The sequence below is a fragment of the Neurospora tetrasperma genome (genome assembly GCF_000213175.1).
Source record: "Neurospora tetrasperma FGSC 2508 unplaced genomic scaffold NEUTE1scaffold_1, whole genome shotgun sequence".
In the NCBI taxonomy this organism is placed as follows: Eukaryota; Fungi; Ascomycota; class Sordariomycetes; order Sordariales; family Sordariaceae; genus Neurospora; species Neurospora tetrasperma.
The window spans coordinates 1,683,267-1,700,986 of NW_009799099.1; the positions used below are offsets into that span (position 1 = coordinate 1,683,267).

At 53.6% G+C, this 17,720-nt stretch overlaps 6 protein-coding genes across 6 annotated transcripts; 4 read left to right on the forward strand and 2 right to left on the reverse strand.

Annotated features, from left to right (window-relative positions):
• Positions 1–22: 22 nt before the first annotated feature.
• NEUTE1DRAFT_143933 (uncharacterized protein) lies at positions 23–1,468 on the reverse strand (the record flags this gene model as incomplete). Its single annotated transcript, XM_009849482.1, has 1 exon — positions 23–1,468. The coding sequence occupies one exon, from the start codon at positions 1,466–1,468 to the stop codon at positions 23–25; it is 1,446 nt and encodes a 481-aa protein (XP_009847784.1).
• A 1,319-nt stretch (positions 1,469–2,787) lies between these two features.
• NEUTE1DRAFT_97696 (uncharacterized protein) lies at positions 2,788–4,966 on the forward strand (the record flags this gene model as incomplete). Its single annotated transcript, XM_009849483.1, has 4 exons — positions 2,788–2,846; positions 2,888–2,891; positions 2,946–4,793; positions 4,859–4,966. 4 exons carry the CDS (start codon positions 2,788–2,790, stop codon positions 4,964–4,966), a joined length of 2,019 nt encoding a protein of 672 aa, XP_009847785.1.
• Positions 4,967–5,720: 754 nt separating this feature from the next.
• Positions 5,721–7,607, forward strand: NEUTE1DRAFT_36538 (uncharacterized protein; the record flags this gene model as incomplete). The annotated part of the gene is made up of 2 exons (XM_009848856.1): positions 5,721–6,007; positions 6,065–7,607. 2 exons carry the CDS (start codon positions 5,721–5,723, stop codon positions 7,605–7,607), a joined length of 1,830 nt encoding a protein of 609 aa, XP_009847158.1.
• A 529-nt stretch (positions 7,608–8,136) lies between these two features.
• NEUTE1DRAFT_75709 (uncharacterized protein) lies at positions 8,137–10,587 on the forward strand (the record flags this gene model as incomplete). The annotated part of the gene is made up of 1 exon (XM_009849484.1): positions 8,137–10,587. One exon carries the CDS (start codon positions 8,247–8,249, stop codon positions 9,927–9,929), a length of 1,683 nt encoding a protein of 560 aa, XP_009847786.1.
• Positions 10,588–10,699: 112 nt separating this feature from the next.
• On the reverse strand, positions 10,700–12,233 carry NEUTE1DRAFT_75712 (uncharacterized protein; the record flags this gene model as incomplete). Its single annotated transcript, XM_009849485.1, has 3 exons — positions 10,700–10,889; positions 10,955–11,800; positions 11,950–12,233. 3 exons carry the CDS (start codon positions 11,979–11,981, stop codon positions 10,700–10,702), a joined length of 1,068 nt encoding a protein of 355 aa, XP_009847787.1.
• Positions 12,234–14,839: 2,606 nt separating this feature from the next.
• Positions 14,840–17,168, forward strand: NEUTE1DRAFT_57029 (uncharacterized protein; the record flags this gene model as incomplete). Its single annotated transcript, XM_009848968.1, has 1 exon — positions 14,840–17,168. One exon carries the CDS (start codon positions 14,846–14,848, stop codon positions 16,889–16,891), a length of 2,046 nt encoding a protein of 681 aa, XP_009847270.1.
• Positions 17,169–17,720: the final 552 nt, after the last annotated feature.

The following is a 17,720-nucleotide window of genomic DNA, read 5'->3' on the forward strand; positions in this document are numbered from 1 at the left end:
CAACTGCCTGCCTCCCGCTGTGTTACACTCTTCCGAAAATCCCCTGCGGCGTCATTATCTTGGTTGCAATTACAACCAGCCCACCGAAAAGACACATGACGCCGCTGAAGATGGACAGCTCGAGATATCCCCCATACACATCAATAAGCTTGCCGTTGATCGGAGGTCCTATCAGCACAGCAATCGCTCCTAATGCCATTCCCATACCGATATATGATCCAAGATCTCTCGGGTCTTTCGGGCAGACTGTCAAGGCGGCAGATGCCCCCGAAATGATCATCCCAGAAGAAAACCCATAAAAGATCGAGTACACGATCAACCCAGCCGTCGAGACCGCCTTGTTGAAGCAGAGAATGCTGATCCCGCTCGCCACTCCACCCACCGCCAGCATATTCAGCTTTCCTACCCGATCAGCCAAAACGCCGGGGATGATGCGTCCAAAAGTCGACGCCGCGTTGACAATAGCCAGCATGTAACTAGCCAGCGTAGCATCGATCCCTCTCGAGACGGCATACGTCGGGATGAAAAACAACGGCGTCATCATTCCCATAAACAGAAAGAAAATGGCAAACACCAACATGACAAAGTCTTTTTGCTTCAACGCCTTCACCACAAAGAAATTCGTCGTCCGTGGCGGCAGTCGCGGCTTAATCGCCAAACTCGCAAACACCAGAAGGGGCAACATCATGAACCCGATGATCCTGACCGACCAACCGAACCCCAGATGCCCCCCTTCCCTTTCTTGTAAACCAGCACCAGCGGCAGAACCACCATTCAACATCCTGCCCAACGCAATCGGAACCACCACGCCCCCCACCGAACTCCCACTAACCGCCAGACCCAACGCCGCCGCCCTCTTTTTATCAAACCACTGCGCCACTGCCGCCATAGCAGGGAACATCAACAACCCCATAGCAACCCCGCCCACAACCCCCTGCGCGAGCATCAGCTGCCAGTACTGCTTGCACAAGCTAGTCATCATGATGGCAAACACAAAGAGCAGGGCGCCGGGGCGGACGGTGGCGACGGCGCCATACCGGTCGAAGAGGGGACCGGCGAAGAAGCCGGTGAAGAAGGTGAGGAAGGTTTGCAGGGAGCCAATCCAGGCTATCTTGGAGGAGGACAAGGCGGAGTGGGAGGAAGACGAGTGGAGGGGGGAGAAGGGGGAGGTGAGGTAGTATTGCTCGAAAACGCCAAAGGCGTTGGTGTAGCCCAGGGTGCAGAAGAAGGTGAAGGCGGCGGCGGCGGCGACGAGCCAGGCGCGGGGACCACCGTCAGGGGCGGGAGAGATGGTGGCGGTATCTTCGGGGTGAAGAACTTCTGGGTCGGACTCGGTGGCAATGGGGTTGGGGTCTTTGTCGGAGTTGTCGCCGGTATTGAGATCGGTTGATGGTGGTGAGGAGGGGTATTTGTCTTTCAAGGCGATAGACTGCCGACGAACTGTGGTGCCAGGAGGTGGGTTTGACATGGTGAAGTTGATCTGGAAGGGTACTTGATGATGACTTGAGTGGGTATCAAAGGTAGAGTACACGACTTCTCATGAATCCTTTTGTTTTTGTTTTGACAATCGTATGACTTGGGGTTTCACACAATATATATATATATATATATATACACACTTCCAGCTCAAAATCCATCCACCGCAACTTGTATGGCAACTCCGATGGCTACTACGCAAAAGGTAGTTCGAAAGAATACCATACCATCACCAACATGCCCGACCCCGTTCCGTCGGTCTGAAGGACGGCGAACATGTCAGATATTCGGAGCTTGCCTCGGACTCGGAGAAGCGAGCCAATCAGACCCCGGTCATTGATGTAAGCCCAGAGTATGGCGGGCGACAGAGACAAAGAGTGAAATTCAGAGACTGCGACTTCGGACAGCTCGCTGGCAGTACTATACTTTTTCTTCAGTACACTTGCAATTCTTGTCTTCTCCCGAGATTCTTTTTTTTTTTTCCTCCCCAGATTAACTCCCGAGGATTGGGGTCTCGCCCGAAAACCCCCAGCAGATCGAGCTCGCTACACCGAGATCGCTCCTTCGGCTTGGCGCTTTTCGGAGTGGGCCTGACTACACGGAAACGACTTGCACGGCTTTCGGAGGACACCCCTTGTTGACTATGGCGGAGCCCGAACGTCGGACTCCGAGGCTACGGCCACAAGTGTAAGTGCTCGGTGGCATCCCCATTCGATGTCAACGGACATGGGGCCCGCGACGAGGCTAATTGATCCAGGTCGTGTGCTCTTTGCCGGAGGCGTAAAATCCGGTGCAATCGGGAGACACCCTGCAGCAACTGTATTCGCTCCAAGAACATCCACGGCTGTGTGTATCAGGTCCGCCAGCCTCCTCAACCCTTACCGCCGCATAGACCACGTCCGCTTGCTTGTGACACCCCCAAAGACCAAGCCCCGAGCCTTGTCCGAACGGGTCCGGTTGTCCGGTCGGCCCCAGTTCCAGATCCTCTCATCACAGCACTGCCGTTTTCTACCCCGTCAACAAGCGAAACTTTTACTGTTGTCTCGGGCCACTCCTCAAAAGCTTCATCCTGCGTTAGCTACCCTAGCTCAGCTCACTCGCCTGTCGCAACAAATCATTTCACGACCTCAGTCTCTAGCTCGGATCCCGATGTCCTGAGAAGGAGAATTCGGGAGCTTGAGGAACAGTTGTCCAAAGAAGCACTTTCACGGTCCTCAAACCTAGAATCTTCTTCCAATCCAACAGCTACACACGAGTCCTCTCTCGCAGGAACCTTCGTTACTCAAACGGCCAGCACCTCCCGAACTGTCAATGTCTTCCACAAAAGCCGTCTGTTCGGCCAAAGTCATTGGTTCAATGGAGTCATCTTGGTGCGTGCAAACCTCAATAGACATCCGTTTGTCCCTCCTAGCACTGTAAGCCCCTGTTAACCATATGCACCAACACAGCTGTTGGACATTTTCAAAGAGTTCGAGCCCCTGGTCCGCAACGGCACCGCAAATAAGTCCATGGCCGGCGTGGAAAAGTGCAAAGCCTTGGCTAGAACCATCAAGGCTCAAAGGACTCCGCCGTGGCCGACCATGCCGACTCGTCACCTACCCCCAAGGGAAATTGCCGACCAACTCGTCGACTGTTATCTCAGGACTTTTGAGTCCTTGTACAGGGTCCTGCACATCCCCACCTTCAAAAGAGACTATGAGGCGCTCTGGCAAGCAGTGTCGGCACAATCGCATCCGAATCAACAGCTGCAGCATGTCGACATGGCCTTCCTGGTCCAAGTCAAGCTCGTGCTTGCCATTGGCGCCACCGTTTACGACCAAGACTTTTCTCTCCGCCCCTCTGCCATCCGCTGGGTGTATGAAGCGCTCACGTTCACCTCGGAACCAGAGTTCAAGTCCCGATTGAACATCAAGTGCCTACAAACTGATATCCTGCTATTGCTAGCACGTGAAACGGCCGGTTTAGGTGGAAATTTGACCTGGATCTCGGCGGGTTCCTTACTGAGGACGGCGGTGTACATGGGATTGCACAGAGACCCGGCGCACCTCCTAAAGAGGACAGTCTTCGCCGCCGAAATGCACCGGCGGCTGTGGAATACCGTGCTCGAGCTGACAGTCTCGTGTAGTATGAATGCCGGAGCACCGCCGCAGATATCGCTCGATGACTATGACACAGAGCCGCCGGGTAACTTCCACGATGAGCAGCTTGTGGAAACTCGTGCAGACGATGGAAGCGATCATTCACCCGCAGTGGCGCAACCGGAAACTGAGTTTACGCAAACGTCCGTTGCAATTGCCATGCGAAAGATTCTTCCCATCAGGCTTGCGATCGCCAAATTTCTGAACGACCTCGGATCGACTTGTCGCCAGGGTGATATGGCATCTGCATATCATGAATCATTGAGACTCGATGCGGATCTGAGAGCAGCGTATCGAACTCTTACTCGAACCTTTCAAGTGCTTTCTCGCAACTTGAACGAGGTTTGCTGGCCGGGGTCATCGTCATCCGCTCTGCTCTTTCCGTCTAAATTCATCGATCTCGTCATCAACCGTGAACTCTCCGCCCTTCACATTCCCTTCTACAGCGCCGCCCTCCACGAAGCTGCCTACGCCTTCTCGCGAAAGGTCGTCGTGGAGTCCTGTTTCAAGATCTGGCGTGCCATCAACCCTTGGCCAACCTCCCCTTCCTCATCGGATGCCACCAAGCAAGATACCAACCCCCAGGGAGCTGCCAACCAAGACATTTGCCGCCTGGCTTCTCACGGGGCCGGCTTCTGCCGGAACGCAGGGATTCAGGTAAGCATGCTCCTCCTCGGCGAGCTGCGCGCTCAGCTCAGAGAAGAAGCCGAAACAAGTCTCGCTCCAGTAAATCGATCACTGCTGCGACCAGACCTGCTGGCTATGGTGACCGAGGCCAAGGACTGGACCATGCGCAGCATCAAGGTGGGCGAGACCAACATGAAGGGACTCCTGTTTGCTAGTATGGTGTCGGCGCAGATTGAAGGTATGATGAAAGGCCTGGAAGGGGACGAAGCACTTGCGCAGGTACTGGTCAAGGCGGCAGATGAGGTTGTGGATAAGTGTGTGCCGCTTCTGGAGGAGATGTTGGAGAGGGAGACGAGGATAAGGATGGCGAGCGGTGGAGAGACCGATTCTGGGCAAAAGCAAGGGTTTGGATGGGGACAGGGAGAGGCAGGAGGGGGGATGGAATCACAACAACAACAACGACAAAAACAACAACAAATTGAAACAGGCGAGGTAGCAGCCACATATGAAACAGAAACGCCGCTGGGGATGATGGGTGACTGGGATATGTCGGTGAGTGTTCCATCCTTCACGGTCGTCTTGGTTGCTTTGCTGATAATTTGACGCCTGTACTGCAGCTGTTGGATGTCCAACACATTGGCGACTTTGGGAATATGCCCGAACTAATGAGTTGGGCGCTTGCCGGAGCCACATCTTGTGGCACAGGCGGCTCATTCGTATGGTAAAAGCAACTGAAGTGCTTGTGATGAGATGAGACGTTGAGACGAAGTTATGGTTTGTTTGTGGTCTTGGCTGATGGGGCAGGAGACGCCAGACGTATATGTCTATGTATTACTTATTGTACCCTAACCCTCAAAACTCCCACTTCTTTTCAGCAATCTTTCATCGAATCGGTTGTGTTCCTTCCAACCAAAAATGGACACAGCCACTCTCCCGCCCTGCCTGTTCCTGAGCAGATTCCTTCCCTGCCCATTCAAATCAGATCACTGCGCCTTCAATGGAAAGTACATGAGAGTACTAACGAAGGACGGCGCACGACGTTAACAAAACCGTTTGAGAATCGATAGTCAGGTGAAAGTATCGCCTTGGTTGACGCGGCGGATGCCAAGAGTTGACGATGAAGTGTACGTACCCGCTTTCCCAAAATGTTTGGATGACAGATGAACCTGGGCATCCAGAATGGGAACAACGACCGAGGCTCCATCGATAAAAATTGTTGTTCTTGCCATAAATTAGGCCGAGGCTCGTTTTCTAATCTGAGACATCGGGAATCTCTTTTCACCGATATCCCTGGAGGTTTATGCTCCATATCCTCCTGTCCTATCCTGAGCATCTCAACATCAATATTTCCTAAATTCTTACCCCTGGACCACAGTCAGTCGGCTTTGTCTGTACGATATCGGAACCACTCAATCCATTTGCTACAACGTCCCTTTATCACTTTGTTACGACGGACCCGATAGTCACTCTGCAGCAAAGATGGTCTTCTCTTTCCTGCCGAGCATTGTCCCGGCCTTTCCAGAGTATACGGGACCCTACAAAGTGGGCACTGTAGACGTCGAAATCCCAATATCGAGGCTTGACTCGGTGAGCGCAATCCCAAACGAAGCTGATCACATCCACACCATTCAGTTCAGGATATACTATCCCGCTACTCCTGACACAAACAATGAAAGCATAACCTGGCTCCCGCCTCCTCAGCGTCTCGCTGTTTGGGCTTATAGCCAGTTTCTTGGCCTGAGTTCCCGAGTTGCATCCGTTCTATCGTCAGTACCCCATCACTCGTGTCACTAATAGTCAGATTTAGCTGACTTCGTATCCAGATTCTTGCCAAGGCATCTTCATTACATCAAAATCCCGGTTCACGCAAATGCTACGCTGTTGTCTCCTCAGTCAGCTGGTAATCCGCAATCTCGATGGCCCACGGTTCTCTTCTCTCACGGACTCGGCGGTAGTCGGAATGCCTATAGCCATATTGCCGGATCCCTAGCGTCTCATGGCATGGTGGTGTTCTGCCCCGAACATCGGGATGCCAGCGCAGCCATATCCATAATCCGCGATCCCAGTGATCCCAAGTTGTCGCATATCGTACGCTGTCTTCGCATCGAACACAGCCATACCCCGGAAGTTTGGGCCAAGCGTGAGGCACAAATCCGGATTCGCGCATGGGAGATAGGACTTCTCATGGAGGCGATCCACCATATTGACCTTGGCGACAACGACCTCATCAAGGCCAACCTCAGCACCCCGAGTCCCACCCCGTTGTCGGCTCTGTATCAGTTTACTGGACAACTTGATGTGCATGAGCCTGGCAAGATGATCTTTGGCGGACACTCTTTCGGCTCTGCAACCATAGTTCAGGTGCTCAAGAGCACATACTATGCAGACCATCCAGACATCGCCAAGTGGGATAACCCTCTGTTCAGGCCAGTGGAAAACTCGGCTATCCGTCGTCAGATCACCGAAAACACACCAACATTCCTTCTCGACATGTGGTGTTTCCCTATCCTCTCGGCCGCCTCTGCCCCTCTCTTCAACTTGCCGCTTCCCGCTTATTCCCCTACCGCTGCCTCTCCTGTCGGTGGCAACGGCATCCTGGCCATTGAGTCGGAGGCGTTCTACAAGTGGAAGGAGAACATGCACAGCACAGCACGAATTGTGTCGCCGAACCCTTCGGCCAAGGTCGTTTCGCAGGCGGCGTTCGAGAAATCAAGTGGAAAGGAATCCACGAAGGGATCAGTGACAAAGCTGAGCGAGCCTGGCGTTTTCTATGTTCAAAACAGTGCCCATCTCAATCAGAGCGACTTTGGTGTGCTGTTCCCTTGGGCAGTAAAGAAAATCTTTAAAGGAGAGCAGCCGGAGCGCATTCTCCGGTTAAACATCCGCGCTATCCTGCAGTTCCTGAGAGCGAATGGGGTCAGCGTTGCGAGAACCTGGTATGGTGACCTTGTGGAAGGCGGAACAGAGGAGAACATTGACCTCAAGAAGGAGAAGAAGGGCGTTGATGGAGGTATACACGAAGATAAGGCCATACTTGAGAAGAAGCCTGCCAAAGAGAAGGAGGGAGACACTAAAAATGAAGAGAACGGGGAGAAGGAATCCTTTTGGTCGATCGAGGCATGGAGGTGCATTGACATCATCGGCATGGGCGCAGAATCTGGTCCTAGTGAGGCTGGATTACAGTCCGGTGAGGCCACGGCCCAGGAGGCAGAAGAGGCCGAACGTGATGAGGAGGAAATGGAAGGACAGATGGAGCCAGGAATGAACCAGGATGATGTTGCGGAGCCTGCGTCGGCAGCAACCTTCCCTAGTGAGGGCATCACCAGAGATGCTCGCGCGGCTGTGGACGAGCGCATAACGGCTTAGGACTGCCTTGTGATGTAAATTTGGCTGGCTCGGCTGGAATAGAAAGGGAAGGCTCAAGAGCGGACATGGGTACCTGGGGTAGACACAGCTTTCCGCGAGGAACCGTGGATAGACGTCGACCCTTCTGGCACACACCGAAGGCTACTATACAATCCGTTTCTGATTCCGTATGAGAGCCTGTGTAGGCATTTTGAAGAATGTTGAAGTCATGAAAACAGTGCAGTGTATGGCCGGAATATGTGCTTGGAAAAGTGACACGGACGGGAGATGGAAGCCGGGGAAAGTGCGGTTGTGACGGCGGAGGTGGTCTGCAGCTGCCGGTTGGTTGCCGGAGCACAGGTCCCATCCGGCAGGCAACTGGAGCTCTGGTGGGGCGGTTCCAGCGTCATTCACATCCATCCGCTAGTGCACTGCGTAGCAGCCCAGCCGGGATGCGCTTCGCTTCGTGTTGACGGTGTCGTGCCATTGATCAACTTGACCTCGAAACTTTCCCAAAATTCTGGCTGTACACCACACTTGAAACATCCAGCAGTACTATTAGGCCCACTCATCCCGCATCTGACGGCAGCACGACGAGACGAAATACGTTCAGCTACGAGTGGTAGTCACCCTCAACTTAACGATCATCAACCGTTCACAATGTCGAACCTCAAACGCCCAGCGGAAGAGGCCTTCGACGCCGAGGAGGGCCTCTCGCCGTCTTCAAAGAAGTCAAGGATCGATGATTACGACAAAAGTCTCACTCCAGCAAGCGCAATCGCGAATGCTGCCGAAACACGGGAAGGATCAAACGAGGAGAAGGTGGAACAGACCAATGGCGGAAACAACAGCAACGAAGTAAAAGACGAGGAGGATGACGACCTGGAGGCTGGCGAGGAGGTTGAGGTGAAGGCGCCAATCCGACAAGCCGCCCCAACAGAAGGCTACGATGATCTCTACCTCGACACAATCGACCGCAACGTTCTCGACTTCGACTTCGAGAAGCTATGTTCCATCAGTCTCTCAAACATCAACGTTTACGCCTGCCTCGTATGCGGCAAGTACTTCCAGGGTCGGGGTCCCAAGTCGCACGCCTACTTCCACGCGCTCGACGAAGGCCACCACGTGTACATTAACATGAGCACCCAAAAGGTCTACGTGCTGCCGGAGGGCTACGAAGTCAAGTCCAAGTCTCTCGACGACATCAAATACGTCTCGGACCCGCGCTACACGCGCCAGGAGGTTCTCGACCTGGACCGCAAGCCGCACGTGTCGCGCACGCTTCTAGGCAAAGAATACGTGCCGGGGTTCGTGGGCATGAACAACATTAAAGAAAACGACTACCTGAACGTGATCGTACAGGCATTATCACACGTCTCCCCCCTCCGCAACTTTTTTCTCCTCGAAGACTTCTCCAACGCGCCCGAACTAGTCAAGCGTACCTCCATCCTCTTCCGCAAAATCTGGAACCCGCGCGCCTTCAAATCACACGTCTCGCCCCACGAACTGCTGCAGGAAATCTCCCTCCGCTCCAACAAGAAATTCACTCTAACGCAACAATCCGACCCGGTCGAGTTCCTCTCCTGGTTCCTCAACCACCTCCACCTGGGGCTCGGCGGCTCCAAAACCAAACCCCACTCCTCAGTCATCCAGCACATCTTCCAAGGAAAACTCAAGGTCGAATCGCAAGCCATCACCGCGCGCGCCGACCAAGTGCACGACCGACTACGCTTCGAAGAAGCCGCGGACGTACAGTCGTCCGTCTCCCGCTTCTTGCTTCTCACCCTCGACTTACCGCCGGCCCCCCTGTTCCAAGACGAACAAGAACGCAACATCATCCCCCAAGTGCCCCTAACCACGATCCTAGCAAAGTACAACGGCGTAACCGCCCAAGAACTTAACGCGCAGCGCAAGCGGTACCGACTTCAACACCCCCTGCCCCCCTTTCTGGTCTTCCACATCAAAAGGTTCAGCAAGAACAAGTTTGTCTCAGAAAGGAACCCTACGATTGTAACTTTTGACGCGCGCAACCTGGATGTCAGCCCTTACGTGGAGCCGGATCCGAATTCGCATCAACACGGGGAGCCGATCTGGTATGATTTGGTGGCCAACGTGGTGCACGAGGCGGTTAGGAACAAGGAGGACGTGGCGGATAGTGTCGGGGAGGAGCGAAAGACGTGGAAAGTGCAATTGCGGGATAAGGCGACGGATGAGTGGGTGGTGGCGCAGGATTTGTTTGTGGACAAGGTGCGGAGCGAGTTGTTGTACTTGAGCGAGAGTTATTTGCAGATTTGGGAGAGGAGGAGGGAACCTCTGCCGGGCAAGGGGAAGGGGAAGGCGTGAGGATTGAATCATGCGAGTGCGAGTGGGTAGGAAGAGGTCGAAAGGAGGACACTTGATGATTGAGCAGGGGGGTCTTGAATGGATAGTGTGCTAATGGAGGCCCGTACGAATGAAAAGGCATGTCCATACGCAAAGTCAAGACACTATGATAGAGATTTTCTGACGTCCAATACTTGGAATCAAGCGTTCAACGAGATATTTGACATACTCCATGCTTCACCCCCTTACAGTTTCGCACGCTCAAAGAACAATGGACCATGCCAGCAAGCATGCATGCATGCATGCACAGGTTCTATATTTCGCTCCGCCTAACCCACGTCAAGATTCCATCCCATTTGATCCAGCCGTCCCGTCCGTTCATCCATCCGGCCTTTAACCCCGTTCCAAACCCGCCATGATCCCATCAAAATGATACGCCGTGCGGGTAAATGAAGTGCAAGTGAAAGAAGGCGCAGGAAGAGGAAGAGGAAAACATCCGTTCCCAATCCCAAGACCACCTCTTTTCCGCTTCTACCAAAAAGGGTTGCCCAAAAACTCAGTAACGCATGCTTGCTGCTGCTTTTTCTTTTGGATACTGTACATATGTCTTACTTTAAAGAAGTACGAGGGGTACGGAGGTAGCGCTTGATTTCAAAACGCTGTATGTCCGAAGCGCGCTTAACACGTCCTGTAACGTTGTTGCCTTCAGCATTGTAGATGGTGCGAATCACCGCACGGTGGAAGACTGACGGAATATGCGTCACGTGGAACCTCGCCTAGGTGTTCAGATGCTACGGGCGGCTATCCGTCTGCTGCTGCTGTCTGTTGGTGGTCCGCTTATCGCCCTGGTTATGGTCGCGGTTGTTCGCCTTCTCGCGACGCGACTCCTCAATGGCAGTGCGCTGCTGAATGCTTGAGTCGTGACTCTTCCATTCAACCTTGGTCTCGGAGGGGAATGAGAGGGTCCGGCGCATGGTTTCACTGTTTAGCCAAAGTCAGCTCGAGATCTCCAAAGTGGCTATCCGGGCAAGTGAGTGAAAACATACCGAATCTTCAGGACCCGCTGGCCATTAGCCCGAGCCCAGATGCTGAGAATATCCTCGCCATTCCGAACACTGAGAACAATGCCGCAAACATCGTCGTTGGCGTCGCCAAACTGATCACCGATCAGAGCCAGCAGAATGTCCTCCCAGTAGCGATCGGCAACACCCTTCCGCAGGCGCACAATCCACTTTCCTCCGTTCTTGTTCTCTTCGTCCTCCCATATTGGCCGAATTCCTTTCTTGAACAGGTGATAGTCGGACACCAGCGGCAGACCCGAGGGGCGCTTGAGGTGCTGGTAGACAGCGAAGAACTGCTCAGCCGTCTCGCAGGTGGCGATAGGGTGCAGAGTCTTCTCGTACTCGATGAAGCCGTTAGCCTTCGAGATGGGGGGCCGATACCAGAAGACCCAGCTGTTACGCAGCTGGTGATTTAGGCCCGAACTCGGGGAGTTGGACACTGCGCCCTGGGCCCTCTTGTTGGCATCGGCAAGAGAGGCGTTGGAGGCAGTCTTCCCAACGATCTTACCGCCCAGGCCGCCCTCCTTGCTAGATTTCTCAGCAGAGGGTGTCTTCGCGGAATGACCGATGAGGGTGGTCTCGAACGGGTTGCCGGTAGTCTTGGGAGTCTTGGCCGAACCGAACGAGGCGAACGCGCCAGACCCAAGGCCAAAAGCGCTCGAAGCGCCGGCCGTGGGCGACACCAGCCCGCCTGGGGTAGTTATAGAGTTGAAGGGGTTGGTCTTTCCGTGCGACGAGCTATCACCGCCGAATCGCTTGGAAAATGTGCGTGAAGACGAATTATCGACCTGGCCGCCGGATCCAGGTGTTGTCAAGGAGAGCTTGCTCGAGCTATGGAGCAAACAATGGCATGTCAGTCAGCGGTTCGGAATGTGTTGGCTTGATTGCTGTTCATAGCCATGTGTGATCGACCTCGCGGTGGGGAAGGGGAGTAGGTAGAGGGGAAGTGCTGGGGTAAAGGGCAAAGACTTGACACTCACTTGGTACGGCGACTCCATAGGTTGGTATCCATGGAGAAGTCGGAAACCAAAAACTCGACGAACGAGAGAAAAGAAAGAAAAAGAAAGTGGAAGAAACTTGTCACCGGAAGGCTAATGCAACACAGTGAGCGGCGGCGCAAGCAATTCTTCAGAAGCAGTACTGCAAGAAAAGCTAGCCTGTAATTATGCGGAAAGCCGGCGTGTATTGGTCGTTCGAGTTGTCGCGGGAGCAGGCACAGGGGCGGCAGCGGCGACGAAAAAGGATGACGGAGTTGGTGGTAATAGTAGGAACGGTAGTGCAAAGGATGTCAGGTACCTAAGGATCTGGGGGCCGTAGCGGTGATAGACGGGGATTCGTGATGGAGTGAGACCTTTCGACCGTGAGGGCGGCGGGCAATATTTTGCAGTGACGACGATTACTAAGGTAGTCAATCCGACTCGTCACTGTCTCAGTAGTATCTGGTGGTGGTGGTGGTGGTGGTGGTGATGAGGTCTAACAGGGTATCGAGGACGGGGACAGGCGAGTGCAGGTGCAGGCGTTTCCTGGATTGCAGAGGCGAGCAGGTCGATCCGACGCGGACGGGAATATGGGTTTTGGGATAATAGATGGTGGTTGAATAGTTGGATTGGCTGGTGGGTGAGGTGGAATGACGAGTTTTGGTTTTGCTTGGGGCGTTGGATCAGATCGATGGAGTGGATGGAATTCGGAAATCGTGAAAAAGGAAGAACAAATCTTGACCTACAGGTATGGACCGCAATGGCCCCGAGGCGAACAGTGGGCGCCCGCCGCCTGCGACCGACGGGACGACTGCTTGCAAAAAAGTGGCCAGTGGCAGCCCCAGCGACCGAGGGCGAAATGGCCCGCGCAGTGGCGGGTCCACCATCCACTGTCACGGGCCTTTCTCTCTCCCTGCCTGCCTGCCTGCCCGTTCCCCGAGAACATGGCTGCAGTGCTGGATGGAAGCTCGGAAAGCCCCACCCTGCCAGATGCTGTCGGGATTCCATGGAACATGACTGGTCACTTTCTGGCAATGGTGCACGCTGCAGGGCAGCAACAACGTTATGGGCGGTAAGCAGCGGCAGTAAGTGCAGACCCGCCCGTGGAACAGGCAAGATTTCAACTCAAAATGGCGCGACAAATTTCGTTCCCCTTTCCTTTTCTTCTTCTTCTTCTTCACAACCACGACCACATTTCCATAAAACACCGTTGGGCTGCACCTGATCGCTTCCGCGCAACCGACGATACGGATTGTGAAAGTCAAGAAGAACTCCTCTAAATTGCCCTTGTTTAAAACCATCATCACGAGAGCCCCATTTGCGCGGCGTCCATGATGCGATGATGACCTGAAACAAGATCCGGACATTCCATATCCTTTCATCACTACAATGTTGTGCCTGGCTCGCTGCTGGTAGTTGTAACAGTACTGCGTATCCTATGCTGCCAGGGTGAAACTGAGGGAATGAATGCCTAGCGCATGTTATGAATCCTCCTGTTTACGAAATTGTAAGTTCCAGTGTGCCTCTCGTTTTCTGCGGCCCAATGCGCGTTCATGATGATACGAACATCATCCGGTAAACCGATTCAGCAATGACGGAACCCGTCCGTGTTGCTTTTGCGACATGTGCGCGGGTTCATCATCATGGGTTGAATCTGAGGAGTCATTATGGCATTCAAAATCTGAATTGCGCGATACATAGAATTTCATCCCAACCCTGCGTGTATAAGTTGCTTGAGGCTAACTCGGCTGCTTTTCTAGATCCCTTAAGTCTCTAGAAACACGGTCACGTTTTTAAAGTGCCCAAACAGAATATGACCGGCCTGCTACTGACTTGGGCCGTAGCATAGAACTGACTCGGATGAAACTGACATGAAGAGGCCTTGATCACAAGGCAGGAGGAGGATGGCAGGCCACTGAATCCGTGTATCCTCCCGTGTAGCGAGTAGTCGACACAGGTAGGCAGATGCGTTCAGTGAATTTTGTCATTTTGTTGATGTCAAACATTTGGTTCTTTTCAGTATCAACTCCCGTCGGTCACTACGGAAGGAACAGTGACTACCTCTATGTGGTTGGAGGCGACAATGTGTCGTCGCTATACTACTAGCCAGTTAGACCAGTGTACTAGGTATTATGCTTTGATATCCCGATGTAATCAATGACCGGGTCGGGTTGCCCCAGCAGCATCTCGGCGCAAACAGAACTGCCGTTCCCCACACCTGCGAGACGGAACGTACTGTCACCGCGACCATTGGCCGCTCAGAAGGGCCGCCTTACGTCAGGGAGCTAAAGAAGCCAAGGGTGATTCGACGAGCTACCCCACGCTGCAAGCTTCCCTGGAGTGGGGTAAAGTCGAGTCTTTCCCCCACCGGCCAGACAAGGTACGTACCATTTGGAGAAGGGATGGCAAAGAATTATTCGTCTCTTTTTTTTTCTTTTTTTTTTCCTTTCGTGGTGACCACCTGACCGGGGCATCATGGCAACTTATTTCTCATCTGTGTAGATCTCTCTAACCTCCTTCTGTGCTTTCATCCATTGCAATATTTATGCTTATACAGACGCACTGCCTTTGCAACTAAAAGGCGAGATACACTAGATTATCAACTTATCAGTCAGTACTTACCTAGCTGTAGGTACCTCCGACTGCGGAGAAAGAAAGACCCCGCCATCCCAACAATCGCTGGAGACCCGAGACGGTCTGTACCTGCAACTCCTGCGGCAAGGGGGAATTGCCGTTTCTACAAAGACAGACACCACTCTTCAACACCACAACCAATTCCATCCCACCAAACCCGCAACAACACATTACCGTTGAGGTTCAACACTCCACGGTCATTTTAACGACATACATACGCAGCATATCACCATACCGAATCCAATCACACACAATACCGTACGCAATGGAGAAGATCACCGATAAGGTCGCGGCCTTGCCGCCCGACAGCAACTATTTCTCGCTCGAGTTTTTCCCTCCAAAGACCGCTATGGGCTTCGCGAACCTACGCGACCGTCTCGAACGTATGGCAAGAGGACTTAGGCCGCTTTTCGTCAACGTCACTTGGGGCGCCGGAGGTTCAACCGCCCAAAAGTCTCTCGAGCTTGCCGAAATCTGCCAGCGCGAGCTTGGCCTTACAACATGTCTTCATCTTACCTGCACAAACATGAGCCGTCGCCTGCTAGACAAGACCCTCGAGGATGCAAAGGTCCTCGGAATTCGCAACATTCTTGCCCTCAGAGGCGATCCCCCGAGGGCTGCCGAATACCACGATGAGAACGACCCCGAGCCGACCGATGACGAGGAATTCTCTTGGGCCGCCGACCTCGTCCGCTATATCAAGAAAACTCACGGCGACTACTTCTGCATTGGTGTTGCCGCCTATCCCGAGGGCCATGCAGAGGAGGCCCATCCTCGCGAGCAGAGCTTGGAGCATGATCTCCCTTATCTCGTCGAAAAAATCCAGGCCGGTGCCGATTTCATCATGACACAACTCTTCTTCGACATCGACGCTTACGAGCATTTCGAGAATACTCTGCGAGACCACCCTAGCGGTGCCTTCAAGGACGTCATCATCATCCCCGGCCTTATGCCCATCCAGAGCTACCAGATGATCAAGAGAACGACGAAACTCAGTCACGCCAAGATCCCGCCCGCTCTCATGGCCCGCCTTGACGCTGTAAAGGGAGACGATGAGAAGGTCAAGATGGAGGGTGTTGCAATTGTCAGTGAGATGATTGAGCGCATCAAGGAGATCAAGAGCAGGACACCTGGCCCGCGAGGCTTCCACTTCTATACTCTGAACCTGGAGAAGGCCGTTGCATTCATCGCCGAACGCACGAATCTCATACCCCCTGGAACGCCCGATGAGGACGAGTCTGCCATCCTGCCAGACTTCCCTCAACTCAGGATTAACGGATCTTCGGTCCCAACTCGATCGATTCAGGACCTGTCGACTAGAAAGGGCTCAATTGGCTCCGACCCGCGGGATCGGGTGATTGTCGCGAACCAGAGACCCTCGCATCCAGACTACGAGGTTTCGCCTTTGGAGGCCGGTCTTCCGGCAGAGCCCGTCAACACCAGAGCTAACACACTGGCGATCTCTGAAGGCGAGGGTGTCTTGGGTCGTGAAGCGACTTGGGACGATTTCCCCAACGGTAGATGGGGTGACGCCAGGTCTCCGGCCTACGGTCAGATTGACGGCTACGGCGTCAGCCTGCACGTCACCGTCCCCCAGGCGCTCCAGCTGTGGGGCTCCCCAAAGACCACGGAGGATATCAACAATATCTTTATCCGTCATTTGAAGGGCGAGCTTTCCGCCATCCCCTGGAGTGAAGAGGGTTTCAACGACGAGACGGAAGCCATCCGGGACAATCTGATCGAGCTCAATTCCAGGGGCTGGTGGTCGCTTGCCTCCCAGCCCGCCGTGAACGGCCTGCGATCGGACGACGGCACCTTTGGCTGGGGCCCCGAGAACGGCTTCGTCTTTCAAAAGGCCTTTGTCGAGTTCTTCATCCCCTCGGCCGACTGGCGGGTACTCGAAGCGAAACTGAGGCAGCCAGACATGAAGGACGCCGTGTGCTTTTTCGCCACCAATGCCGCCGGGGACTTTGTCAGCACCGACACAATTAACTTTCGCGCGAGAATGGCCGCCGAAGCGGAGGGAACTGCTGAGGCCGACCACAGGCCGCATGAGCCTAGCACCAACGCGGTAACCTGGGGCGTGTTCCCCGGCAAGGAAATCCTGACACCGACCATCATCGAGGAGGTCAGCTTCCGCGCGTGGAGTGAGGAGGCGTTTGGCATTTGGAGCGAGTGGGCCAAGATCTACGGAAAGGGATCCGACACCCAGAAGTTGTTGGAGGACTTGAAGGAGGATCTTTGGCTGGTTAATGTGATTCATCATGATTATCTTGAGAAGGACGGCCTTTGGAAGTTGTTGTCTCAGTAGATATGAGCGCCAGCGAAGAAGAGTTGCGGTTGAGTGGGAGAAGTTGCACAGCATTGAAAGGAGTTTCACAATGACACGGGTTGAGATGCATCTAAGGCGGGTTGGATGGGACCAAATATTAGAAAGTGATGGGTTGTTGTGCTGTACGTTGAAGTAAAGCCGAGTGGGGTTGCGTTGCCTTTGACATTTCATGATAGACTTTTAGGTGTAACTTGTAGTGAGTAGATGTATGATGAGCGTAGAAGAAATACCAGCGGCTTGGTGGTCATGTTGTAATCCTTATCTGGTCTTCATGCCCTTTTCCCAAGTGTCATTCACCGGTGTAGGTATGAGGTTCGTTGACGAGAAAAACACCATAAGCCGAGACTGCTCTTACACATCGGCGACAAATGTGCACATCAAATCGGGAGTAAATGTGTCTAAAAGCCGAACCATTCGAAGTGCAGATTTACCTGGGTACGTACATGACTCTCTACAAACACTGAATCTCTTGAGGAACCGCAAAGATCTCCCTCCCACCATGCACCATTCGCCATTCGCCATTCGCCGTTCACCATTCACCACCGCCCCCATGTTGGATGACTAAGTTGCATTCCAGTCCTCAACTACAACCCCTGTATACAAATGCAGGTTGACTTGGCCCGCGATGATTGCGTAGAACGGTATATCTTGCGTGCTCATCATCTACTGCTGGAGGAACATAGGTATCCTTTGCCGGAAAGTTGCTTTGATTTTCCCTGAGGATGCCCGCGAGCAACCGTAGGTACGCAAAGTTTCAACCACCTAGACCTAGGTAGTGTATGTTTGTCGAACCCGACCCCGTAGATGG